Source organism: Falco naumanni, chromosome 5 (genome assembly GCF_017639655.2).
Source record: "Falco naumanni isolate bFalNau1 chromosome 5, bFalNau1.pat, whole genome shotgun sequence".
In the NCBI taxonomy this organism is placed as follows: Eukaryota; Metazoa; Chordata; class Aves; order Falconiformes; family Falconidae; genus Falco; species Falco naumanni.
Genome location: NC_054058.1, coordinates 56,461,183 through 56,480,607, shown reverse-complemented (window position 1 = coordinate 56,480,607; position 19,425 = coordinate 56,461,183). Strand labels below are relative to the sequence as shown.

Below are 19,425 nucleotides of genomic sequence, written 5' to 3'. Positions count from 1 at the left end.
TTAAAAAAAACCAACTTAGCAGCTAAAAATATATAGCAGCTAAATAGCAGCTATTTAATATAATATTAATAAATATTAATAAATAGAATAATATAAAATAAATAATATAATAATAGCAGCTAAAAAAAATTAGAACATACATGCAGGCAAAATTCCTGTCGAAGATGTTTTCTCTCAAGTATGGGGCAAATAAAAATACAAAGTATATTGCTTTCTAAGTCCTAAGAAGAACTTTAGAAACCTCAGGGCAAAAGCAGTCTTTGGGCAATATTCAAGGCTGTCAAGACACATGAAACAGCAGCAGAGTCATCCTCCAGCAAGGGGTAATTACTACACAGATACCAGTAAGCATGCTGAAGGAACTGCTGGCACCGACTTCTGCAGGCTAGTAGGCGGCCCTTCCACATTTAAGAAATGCCAGCACTCCAAGGGCTCTCTTTACAACCCGCAAAAAACCCAAACTACAGTGGAGAGAAGTAAAGTAGGACATAAAATTTTATTCTGAAATGATCTCTGGCCACAACAATAAAATGTAACAAATATTCACTAGAACAGTCTTAACTCCTGTCATCAGCTGTACAATACATACAGTATCATAAAACTGGCCACTAGGATTAAAACCCACTACAACATCTTTAATGTTAAGTGGCAACAGCAGCATCTCACAGAAAATTATACATAAATATATACACAGTCCACATTCAATCGTTTTTCACGTTTTCAGTACACACAGTTGCAGCATATTACAGTCACGTGTCTAAGTCGTTGCCCAATAAAAACCCAAGCTACTGCTTAGACGTAATTGTAGCAGTCGAACTGAGTAATTACAATTTGTAGCAGAGATGTACAAGCCCCTAGAAACAATAATTCACAAATGTTATTCTATTCAAATGCTACCATAGCATTAAACTGGGCAATATTCTAATCTTTGCTGACTGGAAAAAAGTTCTTTTTGCACTTATCATCACTTATTGATGGGAAAAAAAAATACTAAAAAATGGAGGGAGAGCATTAAATAATGCACACCCTTTCCTAAAGATTCTAATATTGCCCGATGCTACTTATGTTTAAAGTGTTTTCAACATTTCCATGAAGTCATTTATAACTTCAAACCACCCACCAAGTTAAAAGTGGCTTAAGTGCCTTGCACCCAAATTGTAAAAATCCCTGGCCGCCTTTATAAGAGCCAGGCACATATAAAAGGAATGCACTTTGGTTCATACCAAATGCCCTGGGATTAAATCACACTATAAAACTAAAGAGTTTGAGGTAAATTTTTACAAATAGTTGATTTCTGTCTAGTGTCACCATTAACAAAAATTTATTTAAAAAAAAATCAATTTGATGTTAAAAGTACAACCAATGAAGAAGGGCCATCTTTAACCCCTTAATGAGACGTACGACAAGAACAGAGCGTCCTCTCTACCCCAGCAGTGTGATTGCCTTATTGTTTCTATTAAGGCCTCGATCATCTACAGGATATTTTAAGACAGGTATAGCATTTAAAAATAGATTTCATTCCTACTATCCAGTATTCCAAGGGTTAAAGAGGCCAAGATGCATGCCCTACAACACGCATTTGTAACAAAAGGCACATTGTTAACACCAAGGGCACAATCCATCCTCTATTGTTAATCTACACATCTTGCATCACTCTGTTGTTCCAATACACTTAATCGGTAATGAACACTCCAGCGGTGCAAGAAACTGAGCCAAGTGAGACTGCAACCAAAGACAACACTGTGCTATTACTAAATCTGAAAATAGCTCAGACATCCCCAGACAATGGTAACATGTGAGACTAAGCACTGTTTCCAAGCCAATTTCTATCAGCCTAATTATCAGAGCCCTTAGAATAAAATCACATCAAAGCAAGAGGCAACGTCCTTTCCCTCCCTCCCTCCTTTTATACAGGTATAAATAAGCTACAATAAAAAGCAGCTACATCACTTCAAAACCTTGATGCGGCTGCTCCTTTAGTATAGAGGAAGTTCCACTGTATCTGGGTTAAAAAAATAGCTCTGCACACAATATTTTGGCCTCAAAGTTTCCGGTAGCATTTACGAAGAAGATGGATCGTAAATGCATTATTGGCATTAAGAACTGGTTACATGAAAAAGAAAATTTAGTGGTTTTAGCCCATTAATGACCCATGAACATTATGAATGTTTTCACCTTAAACTGCCACAAAAGGCAGGAATACGTATCAATGTCCCCTTTAAAATAAATTAAGGGACGTGATTCCTCTTCCGCCCCTAACATAAGCATCTTATTTCTTAACTTTTGGAGGAAGAGTTAAGGTAGAAAGGAGTGGTAAAGCCAAGTAGGTGGTGGAGGAAGCAAAGATTCTCAGTTACTGTAGAAAAATACACATTATTGTATTCCCACAGTCAGGAGAGTCAGTTAAAATTAATACATCTATTTTCCAGACTTAGAATTTACTGACCACAACGTACTGGATATTCATATTCCAAAAGCCACTTTTCTTAGTTGTATATTTCATTTTTAACATGATTTCATACATGTTTACATATTGCACTTACACACACTGTATAAAGTTGTGAACATTTAACACTAAATAATTTAATTTGACTAGAGGCAGGAAATTAACTTTTTTAAAAAAAAAAGAAAACTGGTTGATTGATGCTCTAATTTTTACAGTTATCAATCAACAAATACCATCCTCTACTCAGAAATTATTTTTGGAGCTTCTTTAGGTGTTGACTTTTTGGCAAGAAGTTAAGTGATATGTTTCCTGAGAATTCTATTGTTTTGTATTTATTTATATCCCTCCCCCAGTCTTACATTAAATTAAAGGTAAACAAGCCAACCAACCAACCAAATTAAGCTGTAAGTGGTAAATTAATGAATATGAAGGAGAACTTAACCGGAAACTTTCTTGGCCTCTTAGGGGACCATGCTTTAAGTATTTTTTATAATTTGTACAAGTAACTCAGCAAAATCTGTGCATATAAATGTTGCTTAAAGTTATTGAGGTTTAATGCTATCTGTTCGAGTTATGTCTTGTTTGAACATCCACAAACTCTTCTAGATTATGTTCTACTTCATTTAAAATTCCCTTTTCATGTTTTATACATCCAATCTAGACCACAGCCATTGTACGTGATGAAATACTGATCTTAGATCTCAAACTGTTCCTGTTGAAAACATGCTACAACATGAATATTATTCCTCAGTAAAGCCCATCTTTCTTCCACGAATGCATTTAAAAAAGGAAAACACAACATTAGCACACACATGTGAACAAACCTGCACATCTCTAATTGTTCCTTCAAAGTTAATTTTCAGCTACAAATGCCAAAGATTAAATCAAATTCCAACCATTTACCTTCCCATTCATAATTCTCCGTTATTAGAAAGTATCTAGGATGGTGTCTGCCAACTGAAAAGCTTTCCATTGAAGATCTTTCCATCCATTATGCTGTCTAAGGTGAAGTACATTTCTACAGAAAGCAATGCAGTAATATAGTGTTTGCCCCTACACGCAAATTTGATCTGAATTGTATATGTACCAGAGAGGTCACAGTTGCTCAGACAAACATTGCCAGAAAAAATAAAAGCAATCTGTGAAATCCATGTAGCATAACAGTCTGGAAGTTACAGTATAAAACAGAGAATGAGCACTTCTGCCTATGTGATTTAGGGAGACAAAGCTGCACATTGGGAGAGAAAACAGGAGAGGGGAGGGGGAAAAAAGAAGCCCTGTGTGAATGCTCAGTGTTATATACCTGAAACGAAGTCCAGATCATCACTCACTTTCAGATTCAGAGGAACATAGTTCTGTATTCACTCCTCCTGAGACTGTCCATTCCTCTCACTCTACCACACAGCATGCAAGGTAAGAGAGTCATTTTAGTACTGTAAGTTCCTATTTTTTGCATTATGCTTAAATGCTTTGCATTTTAATCACAACCCATTACTTTTGAATACAGAAAGCATTCCATAGGAGGTGGTTGCATTGTTAGTGATACCACTACCTTCTCTGGGCTACCATACAGAAAATGACACTAACATGCTATGGCTCCACTTCAAATTACAAGTTTACAGGTGCTGAACTGTATTTCTTTTGAGTATTCTCCCTGGAATCCAGTCAGGCATAGGTGTGAGTGTTCACAGAATCAAGACCCATACCCACAAAATCCAAAAGGCAGAGTCTTACAAGTTTACCCCAGGTGAAACCTAATATGAACCATGGAAGAGAAAGGTCAATACCTTTGACACCACGCTGCAATGCATGACAGTCATGTTGTAACCAGTGGCCTGCCACTGATGTTTATTACTGTGTCACACTAGTTACAGTAAGGCTAATTGTACTGTAGAAGACAAACATTTTAAAAAATAAGTATAAAAACTTAAAGCATTGTCCCCGTGTTTTTATAAAAACAAAATCAACATTTCTTACATTTAAAATGAGTGCTAAAAGATAAAAATGAATAAAGTTATTGAGCAAATAAAAATGTATATCTGAGCTACTTTTTCATACAAATAAGGCTCAGCCACATTGTATCTCTTTTATTAACAGCATTGGGTTATTCAAACTCAGCTAACGAGTTTTGGCAACACTGTCCTTTGCTGAATATTTCCATTGGCATCTGTCATCTGCGCCAAATTAGTCCTCAGTTTTGAAGCTGAGCTTGAAGTTGGAGGTAACTTGGAAATCGACGTTATAGCACCAGTGCTCTCTGTAATTCTCTTTGCCGAGGCCTTTTCCCCAGTCGGAGGCTTTGGTAACCGTCTCCTTAGCCAGGGATGCCGCAAAGCCTGGCTGGGTGTCATACGGATAGCAGGATCCCATTCTAAACACTGTTTTAAGAAGTCAAGGAACAGGGGATCATCACATCCCTTTAATGCATTACCCCATTCTCTGCTCTCTGGAGGGCCACGTAGCTTTCCCCTCCGAGAGCGTCCACCATTAAGTATAACAGAGCCATCAGACAAGGTTGTGATGCTGCAGTAGCGGGGATAACCCTTAGAGCTCACAAAGTTTTTGGCTCGCTTGGATGAATCTAAGAGTTTTGGAGAAGGCATGCCCAATAGCTCAATCATACAAGCCAGCTGGTCTCCTTCATCTTCTCCAGGTAGAAGTGGATAACCGGTGAGGAGCTCTGCTAGAATACAGCCCAAGCTCCACATATCTATGGGCATCCCATAACGAGCACCAAGGATGACTTCAGGTGCACGGTAAAAACGCGACTGAATGTAGGTGTAGACACGCTGATGCTCGTAACAACTGGAGCCAAAATCAATCACTTTAATACCACTTCTACCCTGTTGCTTCAACAGAATGTTCTCAGGTTTAAGGTCACAGTGAATGATTCTGTTTTTGTGCAAAGCATCCAAGCACTGTAAAATTGAGTGAGCAAACTTGCGGACCAAAGGCAGGCTAAAGCCCTGAAACTTGTTTTTCTTAATTAATTCATACAGGTTCATGCTCAGCAATTCAAATGTCATGCAGATATGGCTGCGGAATGTGAAGTTTTCCAACATGTGAATAACATTCATGTTGTTATCCTTATCTTGTTTCCGGAGGTGTTCCAGGATCTTAATTTCTTCCGCAGCTTGGCGGTGGAAACGTTTTTCATTTCTCACCATTTTTAGTGCCACATGTTGATGCATCTTGTGATCGTAGGCCTTCACCACCTGCCCAAAGCTTCCTTTTCCTATAACTTTCAGGACTTCATACCTGTATGCAATATGATCGTGGGGTACTTGTATATAAGACCCTTGGTCATCGTCATACCCACAGTTGTTTGAACCACCAATCACACCTTGCCGCTTCTTTGCATTTGGACCCAAAAAGTATATTTCAGGGTAGCTAAAAATCTCATGATGCTCAAAAGCTGTTAATTTTTGCATGTATTGCTTCATTGCCTGCTCTGGTGTCATAACAGAGGCCTTCACCTTCCCTGTTCCATCTGTAGATTTTAAAGAGCTGGTGCTCCCTTGTCGTCTGTGAGCACTCTCTGACTGTCTGTCTTGAACCACTGGCAATCCAGATTTGCCTAGCGTTGTAAGTCCATTTGGCTGTGTTGTCAGAACCGTCCTCTTGTTACTATTATCTTCAAACAGCTGCTGAACCTGGATTTGTCCATGGCTACCAACATGGAGGTGCTCATTCATTGTGTGCTTACTGCCTCCAACCTAAAATCGAAAATAAATACATACCCAGTTAACAAGAAAGGCATGAACTCTGTGCTCCACCATTCATTCTGCAATCTGCCATCCTGCCTAAATCACCTCAAGACTAAGTATTTTCTTAGAAGCCAGCTGTCTACAGATAATCCAAAAAATACAGCACATACACTGTGATACTGCTGGATGCTATTACATCTTGCAGATCCTTGTTTCTCAAACACCAATTCCATGACTCTCTAAAATGTTTGCAACAAGACAATCACAGACATGCTACCATGACAAGCTAACAATTCCTCCAAGGAATCTTCAAGGCAGCAGTCCTGCTACATAGTAATCATAGAATCATAGAATCTCATAGAAGGGTTTGGGTTGGAAAGGACCTTAAAGATCACCTAGTTCCAACCCCCTGCCATGGGCAGGGACACCTTCCACCAGACCAGGCTGCTCACAGCCCCATCCAGCCTGGCCTTGAACACTTCCAGGGATGGGGCATCCACAGCTTCTCTGGGCAACCTGTTCCAGTGTCTCACCACCCTCACAGTACAGAATTTCTTCCTGATATCTGATCTAAATCTACTCTCGTTTAGTTTAAAGCCATTATCCCTTGTCCTATCACTACAGGCCCTACTAAAAGCATGCTTGAAGAACATTAGATTTTACAGAACATAGTAGAAGTTTTATTGATGCTAGACATCAATATATAATGCCTGCTAGAACTTATATGGCTAAGGCTCTCCTAGTTACCTGAAATCAAGATTTTTAACTTGTTCCTATATTTGCTGTACAACAAAACCTCCAGATACAATCTTACGCAATAAGGAATGTACTGTGGCATGCACAAAGAGAAGAACCTGCATATTTCTGAAGTCCAGGAGATGCCATTTACTGCTTGCAACTGAGTCACTATTCAGATCAATGAAGCACAATCATATCCTTTAGCACTTTCCCAAACCAGTCTTCTACTAACTTTTAACCAAGATGAGATTTAGGGCCTGATGCAGACTTGAGTGAGAAGAATATATTTGCCTTGAAGAACATGCAAGTAACCTTATTTTAAAGGAATGCAAAAAAAGATTAGTTGATTCTAGAAATTACATTTGTGCTTGACAGTTTTCACAAGGGAATAAACAGCAGCATTCAGCATTTTCAAATAAAGAAACACTGGAACTACTGGGATGTGAAAACAACTATTGCTCAAAACCTGGGATTTTTAAGGAGAAACAAGAAATTTACAAGCATAAACTTGGCACTAAAATAGCTGTCCTTAGAAATCCTCATTTGCTCTAAAGTAAAGGATAATTAGTTTGTCTTCTGCCTGGTCTTATGCAAGCATGGGAAGAATTCCCATGCTGTCTCTCCAGCTGATTCACCAGTTTTAATATTTATGCCAAATTACTAACCAGAAGTTCACTGATACTGTCAGACAGATGATCAAGCCAGAGTTGACAGCACTTCTAATCTGAACCTTATTTTTTCTAGGCAGCTAAGGATAACACATTCCCTGTTCACTTAAGGTTGTTGAAATGAAATCAGAAAATGACAGTTGTGTGCCATGATATAAGGCAATGAAATCTGTGCTGCAGCCGCAGAAGTGCTTCCTAATGAGAAAACCAGGACATGCAACGCAGACTGTAGCGTACTTTATGCTTCTTTTAAGGTATCAGTATGATACGGCAGTAGCATGTTCTTGTAAATTCAGTAACTTGTTCCCAAGGAGTAGACATCTGGACACCAGCTTCACCTTTGGATAATATTTTGAAATTTGCAGCTCTGAAACTCACACAACTCAAGAACAAGAGCTCTCAGAGATTGCTTTTGCTGAGTGCACTGCTTTTGCTGAGTTCACTGCTCTTCTGATTCCATTTTGACTCATGATGAATAATTGGTTCATTTTATTTTGCCATTGCAGTGTACTGTGTATGTTTATTTGCAGAGCAATTTAGATTCACACTATCAAATTTAATCGATCTCATAGAAAGCATTACCACACAATAGCAATTCAGGACAGACATTTGTAACATTTAAGCACAGTGAAGGTATGCCGGATATCAACATTAATTCCCTTCCTAGTTTGATGGCTAAAAAGCACCAGGAATTATATCATCAGGGAACTTAATGAGCCTATCATGCCTACATGCAATTCCTTCAGGTCAAGTCTGAAGCTCACTGCAGTAGCAGTTTCCTGAAGGCTGCCCTGATCCCCTATATAAACAACAGTTACTGGGGAAAAAAATTTGGCCCCAAGAGCTGCTACATGATGCAACTCAGAAGAATTGGATCTAGTTAGTAAGATGTGTCAGAGGTTCAGCCCATGCAATACTGCCAAAGTGTGCAAATAAGAAATGCACAATGAAGCAGCAGAGTAACTGTACAGATTAAAAGCACTCAAGCTAGGGAATTCCAGGCAGAAACATTTCTTCTGCAGCACTAGTCCTACAATAAAGCAGAACATATCTGGACAAACTGGGAGTAGACAATACCAATGTACAGACAATAAGGAAGAAAAAGAATAGCAGAGAAAACCATCTTGAAGAATCCCTTAACCCAAGTACTCATTGCCACAGTCCACATCTTGAATTTTTTTTTTTTTTTACTCTAGTCACCTGTTTTCAGAGTTAACTATCTTCTGTCCTTCCTAAGCACTGCTTGTTTCAACAGATGCACTGGGGAATTCTTCAGACTTCAGTTATTTGCTTTTTATCAGGGCTTGGAAAGAACCCAAACATTTATCCACTCTCAACAGACTAAAGAGTTCTTTTTCCTAAAAGCATGTTTGCAAACACATTTTGAAGTGTAAACCATGTAGCTCTGCTTCCTGCACCTTCAAGCAGCCTCATGGTTTCTCCTGCTGCTAACAAGTTGGCACTTTTTTTCCAAGCAGCAGAATGAAATCACCAGCATTATCCCAGCTTCACCCCAAATCCAAAGTGACCGGTTTTGCCAGTTTCAGTCAGCTGCTGCTGGGGAATGCAAATGCAGATGCAGACAGTAGCACTGTTTTGGCTTTTTTTGTGGAAGACACCAAATTAGCACAGGTTGTATTCCAAAAGCTGTGGGGGAGAAGAGAGCTCACTTTCAGGAGTTTCAGAGCTATCAGACACATCACAACCACAAAGTCAACATGAAAAATGGACTTTTCCCATCTCAGGGTACTGCCTGCATAAGAATCACCACTTCTTCTATTTCCAACCTGGATGAGGGCTGGATTCTCACCAGCATTTTGCTATGCCTATCTACTTGTGGCTACCGGTGTCTAAGATTGCTGTCAAGTTCAGGCTTGCACTGCTTACAAGCTCCACAGGCTTCACCAGTGACGTTCTAAGTTTCCTGAACCACAACTAATGGGCTTGGGAAGCTACAAAGGACTACCGCCTTCTTAGTCCAGTACCAAACTGTTGACAGTACATGGAAACTCCACCAGCCTTTCATCCAAACCATAACCCTGAGAGGTTTATAACATACTCCCTTTTGCTTCTGCAGATGGGCCTGTAAATTCCAGAACCAACAGCCCACACAGCTGACAACCTGCATGCACTCATGCAGATCACTTATTATACGTTTTATTGCCTGTGTTGAGACACATCTATACCTTCTAAGATTTACGTATTTTTATAGCATACATCTTCAAAAACTTACTGATGTACACACTTCTCCATGAAACATACTGAAATAACAGGTAAGCTTAAACTGAAAGAACTAACCTTCCTGAGTCTTCTGGCAACACCAATGACCTAACAGTAAATGTTACCATTTTGTTTTTCCCCACAGTAGTTTTTTCCGAACTTCAAAACCACCACTACGATTTTGCTTTAACTTTGGTTTGCTCAGTTTATGGAAGTCAATGGCAATGCTGAAAACTTTCACCTAACCTGTGAAATAAAGACCGTACACAAAACAAAACCACCAGAACACACACACACACTTTTTTTTTTTTTTCCTGGGGTTGGGGGAGTGTTTGGGTCTTGTTTTTTTGTTTTGTTTTCAAAAATGGGCCTAAGGACAGCAGTAGAACAGTAACCTAATATACTTAGATTACAGACCTGTAACAACATCAAAGTAGCATAAAACTGAGCCACCCTGCTAACAAGAAGGCAAATCGACTGACAACTCATTTGCAGTAACACTCAGCCAATGCAATGATCTTTTCAAGACCTTCTAAAGACCATGACTACAAGGTTGAAGATCACAGGAGCATATACCTCTTCTCAAAGGCTTCAAGACATTACGTAGTTGTATCATATTCCATCTTTGTAGAATTCACTTGGTGTGATATTAGCACCCTATAAAACTATCCAAGACAGACAGATGCTTCAGCTACATACTATCATTTTATTTTGAGCAAAACTGCAGAAAAGAAGATTTTGCTGTCAATCAGAATCACAAAAGATTTACAAAATGAATCTTAATAATAAAGCTATCACAACAGCCTGCTGCAATACTGCACAGGAATAAGATGTCTTTATCTCCTATTGCTTTGCATAGATGAGAACAAGGGAGAAATAGTGTTCCAAATTAAAGAATAAATGTTACACTACATACTCCTTCCTTCACAGCATTTCTGGGCATGCCAGTTTCAGTGCTGCTGTGTCTAACATGCTAGAGGCACATGGTATCAGGTGTAGCATGCTTCGCTGCCTATTTTATTGACTACAGCCTGAGCAAATGTACAAAAGGCCTTTTTTTCCTTGATAAAGGAATTTCGCAGCATTCCTCTGTTCAAAACTAAAACCAGTTGCTAATTAGTACAGTAACAATAATGCTGGATTATCATAATGGTTTTATTATGAGTATGCATTTTATACACCAAAAAAGACTAAGCCTTTGTCCTAAACAGCTTGTGGCTCAACAAGAGCTGTAGAAAAAACACACCATCTGGATATTTTGTTGATGTTTTATCTGGTCCATATAAGCTTATTTTTTTTAAGTTGACTCTGACCTTATATAGCAAATATTTTCATAGATACAATAATGCCTCAAGAGCGAAACCAATTCATAAATTTTTCTTCTCCTGTCAGGACTACACAAGTGCAGTGAGTCTGGATACTTCTGGGATAACGTGCATGCATTACACATGTTGAAACCAAAAAGGACAGTTAATGCACACTAAATTGAACCCTTCAGGTAAGCTGAAGTGTGCACATACGAGAGATGTGCCCAGATGTACTGCAGTCCCCACAGCATAGTCACCACCTGTTGGGAGCCCAAATTTCAGAGCCTCCCCCAGCCCCATTAGAAGTCAAGATAGCGTCACATTCCCCCCAGACACAAGTTTTATGAGCAAAAAACATCCAAAGAAATCTAGATATAGGGAAGTCCATGACTGTATAGTTACTTCTACTCAGATGTGACAGCATTTCTGTGGCAATTTGTTACATGAAAACACCACAGTAGAAAGATATTTTCTTTGGGCTTACACGCTTTAAAGCAGCTGCCCACAATAAAAATTTTCAGCATGTGACCCACCAGATCTTCATGTCAGCAGAGTCCAGGAATCTATGACCCATTACAATGTAAATTAGGGTTTTTTTAAAAAAAATAATTTCAAATTTTTAAGATTAAGACTGAATGACTGATGCAAAAGTATATGGATAGACATTCATCCCTGGTGGCAAAAGAAAACAGGCTTGCTGTAGGGAAATCTTCAAAAGGGCTTGAAGAGGGAGGGCACTGAATCATGTACTGTAAATGGGTGGTTGTTACAGTATTAGACAGGAGAAAAAGATTAAAACTGCTTTACTGCAAGAGAAACAGGAAGACTGCAGAATGCACGGATACATGCCAAACAAGACAGAACAGAGATGGAGGTAGGCAGAAGACAGACGAGAGTCTGGGAGTGGGACTCACAGACCCGTGAGGATTTACGTGAGCACAGCAGTAGGCAAGCAAGATAATCTCTACTGCAGCATGTCAAGTGGATGTAAGAACACTGCAATGAAACAGGAGAGAATGAATGGAAAAAGGTTCTAATCATCAAGGCAAGAACTTAAGGCTTCAAAAGAAAAATCAATGACTTTGGAGAGGAAAATGAAGAGGACAAGGGGTTGGACATGAGTTCACATTTTCCATCATGAGCCAAAAAGATAGTCAGGGATGGAAGCTGACAGAAGTAAGCCTAGGATGAAGCCACAATTATTTTATTTTTTTTTAATAAACCAAACCTTTCCCTGGTACAATACACAACAGCCTGCTTATCAACAAAGGTTGCTGTGATTGCAGAGACCACAGCCAAAACCTCTGCCCTGTTACACCAAGCCTGTATAAAACAGCATCTTCCCCTCTTCTACCCATGCTACTGTATTATACCAAACAATGCAACTTCACTTGAAAGTATTAAACCACAGTTTCACTGGAGGCTAGATCACACAAGTCACTACTGCAAGGAGTATGACAGGTAGTATGCTGCTTTTCTGTCTGAATTAAAAGCTTTTTAGCTTAAACAAAAACCTATCTTCAATCTCAATCTCTCCTCACAGCCTGTGTGTATACAATGCACATGCTTACACCCAGCCACCAGAAAGTTCAACCACTTGGGCAAACTGTACCTTCTGAAAGCTAGAAACACAAAGAAAAACACTCCCAATTTTTAGCTATTACAGAAGTCACATAGATACAACAGGGATGAAAACAGAATAAGCAAATGAACACAAAGAAGGAAAATGGTTTAAGAGAACTGAAATATTCCATTTTTAAATAGGTCTGACTGGAAGAAGTAGTGGGATGTAAAACCAATGGTTTCAATCACTCAGTGTCAGCTGAGGTCAGCAGGCCTGAAGTTTATAGAAAGATCACATAAAAGATACCTCCCCCCCCTTTTTTTTTTATGTTAAAATCCACCATTCTGATGTCACATCTGATCCTTACCACAAAAAGTTATGTTAGCCAAACCACAAAATAACCACCTACAAAATTCAGAAAGGCAGTCTGAGGTATTTCTGTAATAGTACCCAAGGCTAAATAAATACTGTAGAGTAGGCTCTGTATCACAAAGGAAAGGCAGAGTTTGCAACAGTCAAAATCTAGAGGGACATGAAACACAGCAATATAATGCCTGATCATCCTGTGAGCTTCCGTAAGTATTTTACCTCTATGTGTATAATATGCTAAATAAAAAATAAAATAAATATGCTAAATAAAAACATATGTATACATACATATCAATATGTGTATAAAAAGTCGAAACAGAAATGTAACTTTAACATCTCTTGCATGCTTTCATAAAGACTTCATCTTTTTATATGTATGTATATATGCCCAGACACTATATATAATACACACACACCCCTATAAATCTGTGTATAAAAATAGCAACATTCTGTTCGTCCAAAATTAGTAAGCAGTCCCAGATATATAGCTGGACCACCACGCTTTCACAAATCCTAAATTAAGTCTGGGATCTTTTACATGTGGGTCCCTGTTATTTGTGGGCCCATCTGTATGTGCAGTTTCATGATCAGTATCCAGGCTGTTTGTACTACGTTCCTTCTCTTCTGTTTTTATGAAAAAATTAAGCTTCTGCCCCAACCCTAAAATCAACCAGCACTGAACCGGTCGGTATATGAATGTGAAAAAATTGTCCTTCGCTGCTCAGGAACAATTCAGATATGTACCCTAGCTACATAAATATACAATGATGTTGATCTCAAGTATGCAGCTCCACCTTGAATTTGCAGAATATTCATCACTCCTTTTGACGCTATGCTACGTATACAGATATTTTTTTTATTTAAGCCAATTCTTGCTATAAATGGATTTGAATAAGAAGCTTTTAACCCTGAAGCAACATAGAAAGTCACTGAAACCCTAATATCTAAATGCATAGTTTCACCTTCCACTCGTCCATAATCACATTACCATTTAAAGCTCTGCCATATGTTTACAAAGATAGTATGTGAGCATCCATTAAGAACTCATTAATTCTAAGAAAAATATGCCATCAATGCTTTTCAGGATCAGTATGAAATCTTTCATAATTTAAAAGGAAATGTATGCAATAAAAAATTCAGATATTTAGTGTTAACATGACAGCATATAGACCCTTCTCTCTACTCTGTCATGCCTTCAGGACAGAGATACCCTCTCTCATCCATATATAGCGGCATACTTGCAAAGTTTCATTCCTAGTAGATTAACTAGGAGTGGGAGATAATGTGAGATATCACAGAACCGGAAAATAACATCGTTTTCATACCATCAGTGCTTATTTCTTTAGGTAAACTACTGCAGCGGTAAAGTCAGATCCATCCAATCACTGTCCCTGCGTACGATAGCTATTTCTAGGGAAGACAGCTATCGGCCTGAGCTGATCAGACATAAAACGAGGCAGCAGCCTTCATTTTCACCACAGTTCATGAGACCCTTTAATCACAGCGACTAACCTCATTGCCAAAATAATGTCACCTCAAAAAATGCATTTACCAGAACAGCTCCTCTGTGTGAGTGTGGAAGATCGAATCTGTCGCTTAAAAGTAGACACAAAACCAGAGTGAAGGGGGGCTGGGGAGGGAGAAAGCTGCTTCTCAGTGCAGTCACTGGGTCTCAGCCTCACAAAAACCAGGCACGTTTAATCAGAGTCCGCTGGAACGAACCGCACTTCGCTTAAGCACCCAGCGCCTCGCCAGGCGGGACGGGGCCCCGGCGCAGCCCCTGCCCTCTCCCGCCCCGGGGTGCCCGTGAGGTCGCGGTCCCGCCGCGGGGGACACCCAGCGCAAGGCAATCGGCGGCGCGGCAAGCCCCCGGGCTCGGTCGCCCCTTCCCGCTCCCCCCCGCCCCGCCCCGGCCCCCCGCCCCGTGCCCGGGCTCACCGTGTGGGAGGCGTTGCTGGCCCTGAGCGGAGGCAATGCGAGGGGCGACGGCGGGCCGGTCCCAGCTCCTGCCCGGGAGACCCCGGCTCCGGTGCCCGGGGAAGACTGCAGCGGGCGGCCGCTGTCCCCTGCCCTGCCTGCGGAGAGCAGAGGGGTGAGCGCGGAGGGCAGCGGCGGCGGCGGCCCCTCAGGCGGCGCGGCCGTCGGGGCGGCGGCGGCCCCGGCGCTTCGCAGGCACCGCCGCCCGGCTTGCTTCAGGCAGAAGCCATTAAAAGCTAATCGCCGCCGCGGCGCACTCACGCACCGATCCGGCTAATAGCGCGGGCGGGCCGCGCTCGCCAGGCTAAACCCTTCATCCGAGATTAACCCGCCACCGGCAGGCGCCTAACCGGGAGAACGAGCTGGCTCTGCCCCGCACACGCCTCGGGTCTGGACGGCCGCCCGCCCCCCCCTCCCCCCCGAGCCGTCTGGCCCGGCGAAATCCCGGCGCCGCCGGGGACTCGCCAGGAGTTCCCAAGTCTGCAGCGGGAAGAGGAGACGAGCACCGCTGCCCCCTGTCAAACGCGGCCGCTCCGGCAAACGCAGCGATTCCCAATTTTCCCTGGGTCTTTTTTCTAAGTGATGTCTCTTACCTCCCCCCTGCTTCCCCAGCCCCTTCTCCGAGGCGAACTCGCCACCCCGCACAGCAGCAGCACGCCGGAGCCGCACACGCAGCCCCCCGCCGGCCCCCCGGGCTCTGTTGCCAGGGGGAGGGTGGATCATTGTTCCCACACACACGGCCCCGCTGCGGCGGCAGATGCGGGGGCAGCAGTGGGGCGGCCGAGCCTTCCCCCCACCCCCCCCGGCCCGGCCCGGCGCGACAGTGGCGACGCGGGGAGCCCGCAGCCCGGCGCGGTGACGATCGCGGCGGCCCTCTCCTTACCGGGTGGGTAGGCAGCACCAGCGGCGGCGCTAGCTGAGGGCTTTCTGGTTAACATGGCCGCTGGAGAGGAGGGAGAGGAAAAGGCATGTCAGGGTGGCTCTCCCCCGCTGCTCCTCGGCCTCGCCGGTCGGCGGCTGCTTCTCTTCTCCGATCAGCTACACCCAGACCCAGACGCGTCCTCCGCTGCATCCCCCTGGCCCCGGGCCGGCCGGACAGACCCTCCAACGGGCCGCCGTCGTCTCCCGCCGCCGCAGCAGCAGCAGCAGCAGCCGCGCCGCCGCCGCCGCCCCCGGCCCAAGCTCATCACCTCCCCCACCCCCGCCCCGGTCGCCCCGGTCCCCTCACACGGAGGAGGGGGCAGCAGCAGGCGGCCGGACAGGACCCTCCTCCTCCCGCGGCGGAACAGGGACAAACAGCGCACTGGAAGGACAGTCCCCGCCCCATCGGCCGCCTCCCCTCCCTACGTCCCTCCCTGCCGCCCCCTCCCCTCCGCTACCTCTCCGCGCGGCGGCCGGGCCCGCCGCTCCCGCCGAGCGCCCGCTGTTCCCTGGGCGCGGGGTGGGCAGCGCGGCCCCGCGCCCAACGGCCGCCGTGCGCCGGGCCCTGGGCGTGGGGGGGCGGCGTGGGGGGGCAGCGGGGGCGCGCGTGCCCGCCCAGCCGCTGGTCACCCCCGGGGTCACAGCCATCTTGGCCGGCGGCAGGCAGCCTGCACCTTGCCCCGTCGCCCCCCGCCCTGTGGGGCTGGGACCCCCGGGGGCAGCAGCCCGGCCGGCCCCCCGCCCCGACAGCGCCGGTGTGTGCGGCGGGGAGGGGGGCGATGGCGGCGGGGACGTCGGTTGGGCGGGAGTCGGGGGGAGGGGGGGGGGAGAAGCTGGGGGTTCACCAGTTCCTCAGGCAGCAGGGATCACTTCTGTCACACTGGAAGGACAAAGGTGACAGCGTAGGGGGAAGGATCAATAACTCGAAACGTGGAATGCAGTGAAAACTTGAAAAATGGCTTTGAGGGGAAAGAGCTTTTGGGGTTGCCCTGGAGTCACAACCGAGAATGAGGGAGGTGAGAGTGCGGGGGGCATTATTGGCCTTGTTTTCCAAAAGGTACAACGTGCTTTGTGGAATACAATGCTTTGAATTCCTGGTTTGTCAGTTAGAACGTCATTAGAGCCAAAAATAGACATCTAAACATTTGCTCAGCTTGGGACAGCGCTGGAATGAACTCTCCTACCTACGCTCAACCCTTTTTGAAGTCTGTGCAGACACACATATTTGACTTTCTGAAACAGCTGGTAGATAATGTAGGCAGACCTCCCTCCATCCCTTTCCACAGGAAAAGACAGAAAAATAAATCTCCCCTTCCCCTGTGCTTAAGACAAAAAACAAAATATAAAAAAATCCATCACTTTGCCTCTTCCACTGCCGCAGATACATGCATAAACAAAGACATTTCCTGTACTGGTACAAAGAAACAAATAATTTCCCTAAACCCTCCTGTCCCACAGAGAAAACAAACCTTTTGCTGCCCACACCCATCTAAACTTTTCCCTTCGCTGTAGCAGAAAGCAAGCTTTGTCTTCCTCAGTATCTCCCCAGATGTCCACAGGCACTCCCAATGCTCCTTGTGCCAGGTGTATAAATGCTGTTTTCTGATTACTCTCAGTATTTTCCCGTAATTTTCACAAATAGCACGTGCACATCAGAAGTATCTGAATATCACACGCTATGATAATATTATTGTTCTTTGTGAGATACCTTAAATGTTTCAGGAATGGCAAGAAAACAATGCTTTTCTAGTTAGTCTAAGGAGGGGAAGGGGGAAGAAGCTTATTCACATTCAAGCTAGGTAAGAAAAAACAAAATTGATATAAATGATCTTTTCACAGGGCCTGCAGGAATTATTTCCTCATCTCTGACTGTCGAAGTCACAGGTGGTTTCATCCATGGTTCTGGGGTTAGTCACACCTAAACATCCAGATAAGAGAAACCTTGTCAAGTAAGAGCCCTGCTTCAACTGCTTTCCCACCAGGTGTACCACTCACAGTATGCTTCCCACAGTTTGTTCACACAATCTTGGACTACTATGAATACTATGTGGAAAACGGAGTTAGCCTATCACATAGTAAAGTCTTTTAATGAAGTCAGTGGGAACACACTACACATTACTTGTTCGGCTATTCCCTTTCTAAAACTGTGTGTGTTCTAGTTTTTCAGCATTAGTCTTTAAGCCTCAGGGTGGGCTTGGGCCTGCCTACATGCTTCTCTTTCTCTCCGTCTGTTTTTCCCTCTGCAATCCATCCTGGCATCTGCTGTCGAGGACAGTACCTGGTGGAGTCTGAAGTGGAATTCAAGATGAAGGCAAGCCCATCCTGGTTCCTTCTGAACGCAATACAAGAAACTTGAATTTATAAGCCTCTTTCATGCAGGATTTAGGTTGATAGAGAGGAAGAACATGCTAATAAAATTGTGAAATCCTTAGTTGCAAATGCAACACCTTTAACAGCCTTCTTCAAAATCATAGTTGAAGATCTACAAACAAAAGAAGAAAGCAAGGCCTAAATACTCAAAGGCAAAGCAAAGATTACTTCCTTCGCACCGAGAGTTACACTTGGGAATCTGAATCCCATTGGGTGGCCACAAAACCTTCTTCCTTCTGATACTGGCCAACTGAACGTATCAGCACTTTCCAGACTAGTACTACAAGAGATGAGATTGACAGACTTCAGTTCCCAGGACAGAAATAACTATTAGGCACCTGGCAGGAGCACGGTGCTCAGAAATTAGACAGCAAGTGAATCAGGGTTTTCTTGATCCTTTTTCCTTCCCCCTTAGCTTTTATTACCCCAAAGTGTGAACTAAGCTGTGATGGCAGAAGATTAGTCTTCCCTTTCTTACAAACTAATTACTGAGTGTTCATGAGTGTCACACTGCTTAGAATCATAGAATCGTTTGTGTTGGAAGGGACCTTTAAAGGTCATCTACTCCAGCGCCTGCCCCCGACCCCCCGCAATGAGCAGGCACATCTTCAACTAGATCAGGTTGCTCAGAGCCCCATCCAACCTGAACTTGAACGTTTCCAGGGATGGGGCATCTACCATTCCTCCAGGCTACCTGTTCCAGTGTTTCACCACCCTCATTGTAAAATATTTCTTCCTTATATCTAGTCTAAATCTACCCTCGTCTAGATTAAAACCATTACCCCTTGTCCTATCAGAACAGGCCCTTGTAAAAAGTTTGCCCCATCTTTCTTATAAGTCCCCTTTAAATATTGAAAGGCCTCTAAAACGTCTCCATGGAGCCTTCTCTTCTCCAGGCTGAACACACAGCTCTCAGCCTGTCTTCAGAGGAGAGGCGTTCTAGCCCTCTGGTCGTTTTTGTGGCCCTCCTCTCGACTCGCTCCAACAGGTACTTGCAAGGGGCTTCTGAGGCAGTTTCATCAAAGCACTTGTTCTGAAGAGAAATGTCTGAAACCTTTCTTTACAGGTGGGTACCCAAACAGGCCTGCAGACTGGAATGTGTCAAGTCAGTGGGGCACAGGCAGTACCCGTACTGCAC

General features: G+C 43.5%; 1 protein-coding gene across 2 annotated transcripts; it reads right to left on the bottom strand.

Moving 5' to 3' along the window:
• Nucleotides 1-477: 477 nt before the first annotated feature.
• DYRK2 (dual specificity tyrosine phosphorylation regulated kinase 2) lies at nucleotides 478-16,297 on the bottom strand. Of its 2 annotated transcripts, XM_040596103.1 has the most exons (4): nucleotides 16,225-16,297; nucleotides 15,880-15,939; nucleotides 14,958-15,094; nucleotides 478-6,162 (listed from the first exon to the last, which is right to left on the bottom strand). In XM_040596103.1, exons 2-4 carry the CDS (start codon nucleotides 15,932-15,934, stop codon nucleotides 4,561-4,563), a joined length of 1,794 nt encoding a protein of 597 aa, XP_040452037.1. In that variant the 5' UTR covers nucleotides 15,935-15,939; nucleotides 16,225-16,297; the 3' UTR covers nucleotides 478-4,560. The 2 variants fall into 2 exon arrangements, with proteins under 2 accessions (XP_040452037.1, XP_040452038.1); XM_040596104.1 differs by lacking the exons at nucleotides 14,958-15,094; nucleotides 16,225-16,297 and having other exon boundaries at nucleotides 15,880-16,182.
• Nucleotides 16,298-19,425: the final 3,128 nt, after the last annotated feature.